At 31.3% G+C, this 9,814-nt stretch overlaps 1 protein-coding gene across 1 annotated transcript; it reads left to right on the top strand.

The window, feature by feature from the left end:
- The first annotated feature begins 307 nt into the window (after nucleotides 1-307).
- On the top strand, nucleotides 308-4,214 carry LOC122040724. The gene is made up of 4 exons (XM_042600149.1): nucleotides 308-673; nucleotides 742-932; nucleotides 3,699-3,735; nucleotides 3,979-4,214. The coding sequence occupies exons 1-4, from the start codon at nucleotides 565-567 to the stop codon at nucleotides 3,984-3,986; spliced, it is 345 nt and encodes a 114-aa protein (XP_042456083.1). The 5' UTR covers nucleotides 308-564; the 3' UTR covers nucleotides 3,987-4,214.
- The last annotated feature ends 5,600 nt before the right edge of the window (nucleotides 4,215-9,814 follow it).

Here is a 9,814-nt window from a genome sequence, read left to right as displayed (position 1 = left end):
GATCTTAATTAATCTTAATTTATAAATCTTAATTAATTAATCTTAATTTATAAATCTTAATAAATCTTAATTAAGTAATTAATAAATCTTTATTAATAAATCTTTATTAATAAATATGATTACGACACTCTTAATGACATTTAAATTTAAATATTATTATAAATAATTTTTAATAATATTTATCAAAAAAGATTATTTTTAATATTAAAATATCATATTAGACTATTTAGGATGACAAATTTTATTAATGACACCATATAATACCCTAATAACATTAGTTAAGCCCTATTTTTCCAAACAACATAACTTAGCCCATCCTTTTTTGCTTTTTTTTTTTTCTACACGCCAATTTCTCCTCCCTCTGTCGCCGCCATCGCTCACGCCGACCCTTTCTTCTCCCTCCCTAATTTGTTCCCGCCGCCATCGCTCACGCCGACCCTTTCTTCTCCCTCCCTAATTTGTTCCCACCGCCATCGCTCCCTAACCTGCTATCGCCGTCGCTGCTCTTCTCACCCAGCCTCATCCATCCCTGTTGCTGCTCCTCTTGCCATCGCCGCTCCTCTCATGCTCACACATCTTTGTCGCTGTTCTGCTCGTCGCCGCCGCTGCCAGCCGCCGGCCTCCATTGTGCATCTCCACCACGATTCCTCCGTAACACTGCCTAGGCCGCAATGTAAGAATTTCCTCCGCAACACTGCCTCCACCACGAAGAGCCCCAACCTTCATCCCTCCTCCTCATAGGGTTTCTGTTCTCCCCGGAGGCAATGGAAGCGCTGCTGAGGCCGTTGCAGTTTCGGTGCTTGGTCCAGAACTCCGATTGGGGATGTCGCAGGGAGGATTTGACAGTGGCGCATCTGTTCGAGGGGAACTCTGGCACCCAGATCAATCTGTCTCGTCCTTACACAGAGTTTTGGATGGGCACGCACTGCAAGGTTAAACGTTCTGATATCCACTTCTATTCAGTAAATATATCTATAATCAAATTTCAATCAGATGTATAAGAGACTGAAAATTGATAGTTGCGTTATCCATAATTAGAAGAATGTTTACACATTTATTTACTTGTTAGAAAAAACCTATATATTTGACTTTTTCCTTCTTTCTTTTGGCCAAAAGCATACTTGTAAATGCCCATGTTCTGATGTTGTCTTTCCTAACTAGTTACTTCTTGGTAATTAGCATTCGTGACTTGACGAGATTGTGAATCCTACCTCCTGCATGAAGTTAAGATAAAGAAGCTACTTTATGCAAATGATGAGACAAAAATGATAGTCTATAGACAATCTATTTTAGTTTATTGTACTATATAGGCTGGCAATTGATTAAAAAAGTAAAAATTAATTTTGCCATAGGTTTTTAGAAGGTTCTCAAATGGGAATAGAGGAAGATTAGGGTGTGTTTGGTTTGTCCCATTTTCATTTTCATTTTCTGAAAAACACGCGTTTTCCATTTTTTAGAAAATGACTTTTCCGCGTTTTTCGTTTTCTTAGAAAACGCTCTCTCATTTTCTTAAAAATGAACGTGGAAAACGCAAACCAAACGCGTTTTTCATTTTCTCAGAAAATGAAAACAGAAAACAATGTGGAAAACGCAGACCAAACGCCCCCTTATATCGTGTGGCATACTAAGAAATCACACTAAGGAATCAGAATTGGCATACTTATAAGAAATCACAAAAATATGTTACAATATTTGACATTAATTTTGCCTAGTGGCATGTTTTTCTAATTCTGACAGATACCTTTGTTGTTTTAGCTACAAGGCGAAGTCTTAGACATTTTATTAGAACTGTGCTTATTATATAAGGGTAGATATATAATAGTACATTTGCTAAGAAATCACAAAATGCCTACAAACTAATTTAGAAAAACATACCACTATTCTACAAACAACAATTTTGTAGAATATTGTACTTTCCAAGATGGGATAGTCAGAATTGACATACTAAGAAATCACTATTGTCATATTAGGAAACCACTAACTTATTTCACATTTCATGTGTTTCTGATGACTTACCAAGTTACTGTTGTCCAGTGCAAAGAAAAAACCTGTGAGTATTCTAATATTTTTTATCTCAAGAGGTTAGACATTTGACTGTAATTCCCATTGTCAAGGCATTGATTAGGACTTTAAAAATGTAAAAGGCCTTCTTTTTTTATTTCATCTTAGTAACTTTTACCGAATCAAACATACTCTACCTCTTGTCCTCTCCATAATTAAGATAACAAGTTATGAAGTCTATATCTACTTTCATTTTATTGTTAAATTAAGAAGATAAAGAAGAAAATACATCAATAGTCTTGCAAAGTATATAACTCGCCATTCTAAATAGACATTGTTGAAAACTATAGCCTTGACTTTGAAGCTTTTCCTCCAGGAATTTGTAGGTCATCATTATGACCAAAGCCATGGTAACGAATTTGAATTGGATTTTCCTTCCCATATTCTTGTCCATACTCAACTATTGATATTCAACCACAGCATCGTCATCGACCATGTAAATTGTGATTGACATTCTCAAAAATAAAGTACTTAATAGTCTGATCATTAAAGGATAAGTTATATCTGAATGATCTATCCGTATTCATATCAAATGATGTCATGGTCTCTTTGGATTTGGAAGATAATTGTCAAATAAATTTGATCAGGAATGCATAAAAGAGCATTATTTAAATCAGTTTCTTCAAACTTAATAAAGAAGAAAAGGCTCATAGAGCCTCCATTTTCTAGTATTTCCCTCGGTAACGAAATGGAGGACATGTTTGTTCCTACTTTCTTCTATATGTATCCTCATCCCTACTAAGAACCTTAATTTTTGGTTACAGAAAGCTTAGTGTAATAAACAAGCTTGAAATAGTTGAGCTTAGCTCAACTTGGCTAGTTGACAATCATAACTATACTAATTTAGCAACAGATCCAGTTAAATTTATTTCAAAGGACATTTAGATTTGGTAAGATTCTTTTCTTACTTTATTTTATTGTTTAAAGAAAACTTCTTTACAACAGTTAGGTAGGCTTAACAGTTGTGCTAAATCAAGAATTTACATTAGAAATTTGGATATCTCACGATGTTTCTCATAATGGATTTTTGTTTATCCAGTGCATGATGTTCGCATCATAATAGATCAGAGTTCTAGACGTTCTAAAGGAGTTGGGTAAACTTCCTGCTTTTGATATCTTTCTCTCACAAACATTTTTTAAAAAAGTTGAAAAGTCAAGGGAAATACATGTGTTTCTTCCCTTTTCTTAATTAATTTATTTTTCTACTTCTTCTTCTTTTGATTATTATTATTTCAAAATCTTTTAATTTACAAGTTAGTTAGTTCCTAGAGTTGTGGTCACGTAGATTTATTGGAGGTCTACCCTTTATCCTTCCGTATCTTTAGTAAGAAAATTTAATTAAACGTCATGATCTTTGATGATACACTTGGAGGAATGATAACTTGGTCTTGTCATCTGGTATGATTTTAACCTTTTAGTGAAATATTATTAATTTTTTTTACAATGTTATTAAAATTTTAAATAAATATGAAATGTATTTACAGTTAGCAATAAGCGAAAATTTCTATTAATGCATATAGAATGATACTTTATATGTTTCTCGTTTGATATGATTTTCAATCTTTTAAATTATGTTTATTAGGTTTATATTTTCATTGTTTAGTTTATTTATACAAATTTATTGATTGTACTTGTAGGTGACAGGTACTTGGATTTTGCATATGATGGTTGAAGATGGTTTGTAACGCCCCAGCCCGGGGCCCGAGGTCCTTTCAGCGTGCTTTGTCCTCACTCGCACGCACCCTGGAAAATTTCCCAGGAGGTCACCCATCCTCAGATTTCTCCAAACCAAGCACGCTTAATTTTGGAGTTCTTAAGTTTGGGCTTCCGAAAAGGAAGGTGCACCTTGGTGATATGGATAGTACCATCTAACCTTTTAAGTCATACTTAACCAGAATCTCAGAACCGGGGTATTACATGGTTGATAGTAAATTAGTTGAGTTTTTATTTTATAAGACTTTGTTAGTTTTAAAACTCAATGATTTGTTAGTATTTAGTTAGCATTGGATTCAATACTTTTACATTAGTATTGCATTTGTACTTTTGTGATGATGCGATGAATTGTGATGATATGGTGAATGAATTGGATATTTTGGATGTAAAACGTTTCTATTCTTATTACGGTGAATTGTGATATGGTTAAATTGTGATAATGTGTAACTTTTTCTATTATATGATGAATATTTTGTATTCTGAATAAATATTAGTAATTTATTGTGGAGTATTCTAAATGTTTCTATTTAATGGTTTTATAAAATATTATAATTGACATTTAATAATGTCATTATAGATTATATAAGATGACAGTTTAAAATACCCTTATAAATTATCATTATTAACATATTTTATTGTCCTTATATAAAAATTCAAAACATTTATAATTTTCAATATAAATTAGTTTAGGTGATATTTATATTTGTCCTTATTTAGATAATAAAAAGGCATGCACAAATGTCTATGAAATATTTTTTCGTGATATTTTCGAATGTCATTATATTCCTATATTTAAGACACTTTTGAAGTTAGCATAAATATTTTATAATGACATTATACAAATGTCGATCTATGCTAACACCGGATTTCAATACATTTTTTGGTGATGTCACCATAGCTTTAGTGTCGCTAAAAGTATACTATAAGGGCGTTTATGTATGTCCTTAAAAAACTTAATTCTAGCAATGATTTATTAAAACTAATCAATCTAACCAATTCATAACTTAACTTAATAAATTCAATTTAATATAAAATCATCTCACAGTCACCCATAGGAATAACATGTTTGATAATCTAGACTAGGTGAGTTGGAATATTAAGGAGTTGATTTCAATCAAACTATCTCGTGATACGTCAAATTGAACCAAATCAAATACTTTATGTGTAGGAACATAAATATTTGGATCAATGGATGTTAGATAGTGGATGCTCTAGACACATGACTGGAGATAAATTGAAATTCACTAAGCTATAACTCAAGAACTTAGGGTCAGTTGCATTCGACAATGACGAAAAACTTAAGGTAATCAGAATAGGTAATATCGAAATGAGTTCTGATTTTATTATTCGAAAAGTACTATGATTGATAAATTAAATTTTAACTTACTTAGCATTAGTCAGTTATATGACTCTGGGTACTTAGTCACATTTTCAAAATCGAAGTGTTTAATTAAAAATATTAAAAATCCTGAAATTACACTTAAGGGAATTAGGAAACAAAAGGAAATTACACTTAAAAATCAGTTATGTGACTCTACACAATTGACCTATCAACCTCCTCACTAAAGTGTCTCCTGACACAACAAGAGGAAACTAAGTTGTGGTACAGAAGACTGGGTCACACTCATACCAGACTCATTTCAACAATGAGTCAAAATGACTTAGTCAGAAGTTTACCCAAATTAAAAATTATAGAAAATACAATCTGTAATGCTTGCCAACAGGGTAAACAAGCCAAGTCAACCCACAAGTTAACCAACTTAAATAGAACTAACTCAATACTTGAGCTCCTATACTTAGATCTGTTTGATTCACATGGAGCCAAGTCACTAAGCAAAAACAAATATTGCTTAATTATAATTGATGATTACTCAAGATTTACTTGGGTAAAATTTCTAAAAACTAAAAATGAAACTTATGAAATCTTTAAAGTCTTTTGCAAGTTGATAGAAATGAAAAAGATATTAAAATTAAATGAATTAGAAGTGATCATGGAGGGAAATTTGAAAATAATAAATTTACTGAATTTTATGAAATTAATGGATACAAACATGAGTACTCATGCCCTAGAACCCCCCCCCCCCCAAGCAAAATGGTCTAGTAGAACGGAAAAATAAAACCCTAGAACCATGTTAAATGAATATAACCTAAACAATCAATTCTAGGCTGAGGCAATAAATACAGCTTATTACATTCAAAATAGATTTTTAATAAATAAATTTTAGAATAAAACTCCATATGAAATATTTTATAATAAAATCCTCAACTTAAATTATTTAAAAGTGTTTGGATGTAAAGTCCACATTCTAAACACTAAGGACTACTTAGGAAAATTTACATTAAAATTAACCCCAAGAATCTTTTTAGGGCACTCTACAATCAGTAAGGCTTATAGAGTCTATAACAAAAATATCCTAAAAGTTGAAGAAATAACCAATGTGATTTTTGATGAAGAAAATAACTTACCTAATTCAATAAATGAAAATATCAATCAAAATATAGAAAATATTGATACTAGAAATATAGAAGATGATGAAAATATTCAAATTAAACCTAAAGAATCACAAGAACTAGTTGGTGATCCTGACATAAGATCTTCAAGAATAAGTTTCAACCACCCATCTGATCAAATTTTGGGTGATCCAACCCTAGGAGTACGAACTAGATCATTCTACAGAAACCTAAGTCAAATAACCCTTATTTCTAAAATTGAATCCAAAACTATAAAAGAAGCCCTACTTGATCCAGAATGGATCTTAGCAATGCAAGAAGAGTTAGTCCAATTTGAAAAAATCAAGTCTGGGAACTTGTACCTAAACCCATAAGTAAAACCATAGTTGACACTAAATGAGTGTTTAGAAATAAATTGAATGATAAGAGTGAAATAGTAAGAAATAAAGCTAGACTAGTAATAAAAGGGTTCAACCAAGTAGAAGGGTTAGACTATGATGAAACATATGCATCCGTAGCCAAACTTGAATCTATAAGGATACTGCTAGCCTATGTAGCACATAAAGGATTCAAGTTATACCAAATGGATATAAAATCTGCATTCTTAAATGGGTTCATCAAGGAAGAGTTGTATGTAAGTTAACCCCTAGGATTTGGACCATTCAAACAATGTCTTTAGGTTAAAGAAAGCCCTATATGGACTAAAACAAGCACCTAGGGCTTGGTATGAACGCCTATCAACTTATCTAATATCTAAAGGGTTTAAATAAGGTCAAATATATCAAACTTTATTTGTAAAAACCTTAGAAAAAGATATCTTTATAGTCTAAATTTACGTAGATGATATAATTTTTAGCTTAACCAATACTATATTTCTAAAAGAATTTATCAAATTAATAAAAAGTGAATTTGAAATGAGCTTAGTTGGGGAACTTAACTTTTTTTTAGGCCTACAAATTAAACAAATCAAAGAAGGAATATATATATATATATATATATATATATATATATATATATATATATATATTAAACAAAATATGCTAAGGAACTAATTAGAAAATTTAGCATGGAAAATTCTAAAAATATAAATACCCCAATGACAATTAATGCTAAAATTGACTCTGACTTAGAAGGAAAACCAATAGATTTAAAATATTATTGAAGTGTTATAGGAAGTCTACTATACCTAACTGTAAGTTGACCTGATATTCTATTTGCAGTAGGTATATGTGTTAGGTACCAATCTTATGCAAAAGAATCACACCTAACAAATGTTAAAAAAATACTTAGACACATTAAGGGAACCTTAAATGTAGGACTTTGATACCCTAAGATCAGCACCTTTGACCTATTTAGCTATTTTGACTCAGACTATGCCCGGTGCAAACTAGATAGAAAAAGCACAAGTGGAAGCTGTCAATTTCTAGGTCAGTGCCTAATAAGTTGGTCAAGCAGAAAGTAACACTATGTTGCTTTATCCACTACTGAAGCATAGTACATAGCTATGGGGGAATGTGCATCTCAACTATTATGGATGATGCATACCTTAAAGGACTATCAATTAGAATATAAAAATATAAAAATTTCAATTGATAATGTAAGTTCTATTAACTTAACCAAAATTCCTATCCAACACTCAAGGACCAAACACATAAAAGTAAAACATCACTTTGTAAGGGATCATATAGCTAAGGGTGACATTGCCCTTAATTATGTTGAGTCCAAGTCAAACCTGGCTGACATTTAAAAAAAACCTTACCTAAACTTGAGTTCAGTGCACTTAGAAGACAAATAGGAATGTGCTTAGTAGAATAGAGCTTACTTTTGAAAATATTCCTCTTTATTATTGTTTTTTTAAACAACTTGGTTTTAAAAACTCTAGGAAAACTATTTTCAAAATTCCAATTTTATTAGTTTTTTAAAATTTAGACTTAGCTTAGGTAATTACCCCCTGAAAAGCATGTTCCCTTAGGTCTCAGCCAGAGCATCTCATAAGTACACTAAGATTACCTTGCTTGTGTATGAAAAATACTTAGAATGGTGTGAGATGTATAGGGTACTGCTTGGATTTCAGAATGCTTATGTCTGTGCATCAACATAAGTCTGAGTAATAAAATACCAAATTCAAATTAATCAAAGTAAGTTATCCATGCTTAGTCAAACTAACTGGAACACTTATTTAATTTGACTAATCAAGTGAAAGCTACTACCTCATGGTAAATAGTTAGTAGCTAAAGGTTAGACATTTATTTAAAAGTAGATGTTTAAGCTTGAAAATATGTTGTTACTCATGCATGGACTCTAGGACTTTAAAACTTAAAGAGGTTTTTGGCATTAATCAAGGGGGAGTAAAGTTAAATATCTTTGAAAGTTAAAATCTTTTCAAACTTTCAAATTAAAAGTATTTTTTCAGTTTTTATTTTTTTTGTATTTAAACAAAATTGTTTTTAAGCTAAAGTATTTTTATCAAAAGTTTTTTTAAGCTAAGTAATTAACTAAGTTTTTTAAAAGTACTTAACTAAGCTTTTTATGAAAATCCTTTTAATCTAAGTACTTAACTGAGCTTTTATCCGCATCTTTTAAGTTAAGTACTTAACTAAATACTTGACAAAGTTTTTTTTTTTAAAAGTTACGTATTTAATTTTGAACACATTTCTAAATTTCAAAACGTAAGTGTTTTTGACTTAGCTAAGTGTTTTTCAAAACCTTAGCTAAGTGTTTTTCAAAACAATAATTTTCAGAACTTAAATTTATCTAAGTTTTTTTAAAAGCTAAGTCATTTTCAAAGTTTAAATCTATCTAAGTTTTTGGAAAACCCCAAATCACTTTCAAAACTTATAAATTTGTTAAGTTCTTAAATTAAAGTCTACTTTCAAAAATACGAACTTGCCTATATATATATATCCTCAAATAAGAGCTACCTTTCAGGGAGGGCTAAGAATTTTCTATCTTTACATCCTTATCTCTATTTAGTCTTTTTTTTGATATATGGTAAAGGGGGAGAGAAAAGTGAAAGTTAAGTAATTAAAAAGTGAATAAGTGATTAAGGAGGAGCTACAACAAGTTGTTCTAAATATTGCATTCTTTTAATTACACTTGATATTGAATCTTGATATTGCATCTTTTTACTTGTACACATTTATGTTCTTATAATCAAATTATGTTTTACTTAATTTTAAATTTTGTTGCCATAATCAAAAAGAGAGAGATTGTTGGTGCAAGAAGCATCTGACGATCAAACTTGAGTTTTGATAATGGCAAAGGGTTCAAAGTTAAGGTTATTTATGGTCTAACAAGTTTGAATGAGATTGCAGGAAAAGTCCTAAGGGTTCTTAGGCAAAAGCCTAAGCTGCGGTTAGGCAGGTGGAAAATTCTAGGAGATGGTAACCCTAGGCAGAAAGTTTTGGAGAGTCGAAGGCTTCAAGCAAAAATCCTAAAGTCGGGGACTCTAGGTTGAAATCCTGGTGTCACGAACCGGGTGGAAGTCTGGACGGGTCATGGAGTGGACGTCCAGCATGAACACTGGAAGCTTCGGATGCTGAGCAAAAGTCCAGTCGGCCTGGAGGATCGATCTAGCAACATGTAAACT

This window comes from Zingiber officinale, chromosome 2A (assembly GCF_018446385.1).
Source record: "Zingiber officinale cultivar Zhangliang chromosome 2A, Zo_v1.1, whole genome shotgun sequence".
NCBI lineage: Eukaryota > Viridiplantae > Streptophyta > Magnoliopsida > Zingiberales > Zingiberaceae > Zingiber > Zingiber officinale.
This window is presented reverse-complemented; position numbering and strand designations above follow the sequence as displayed.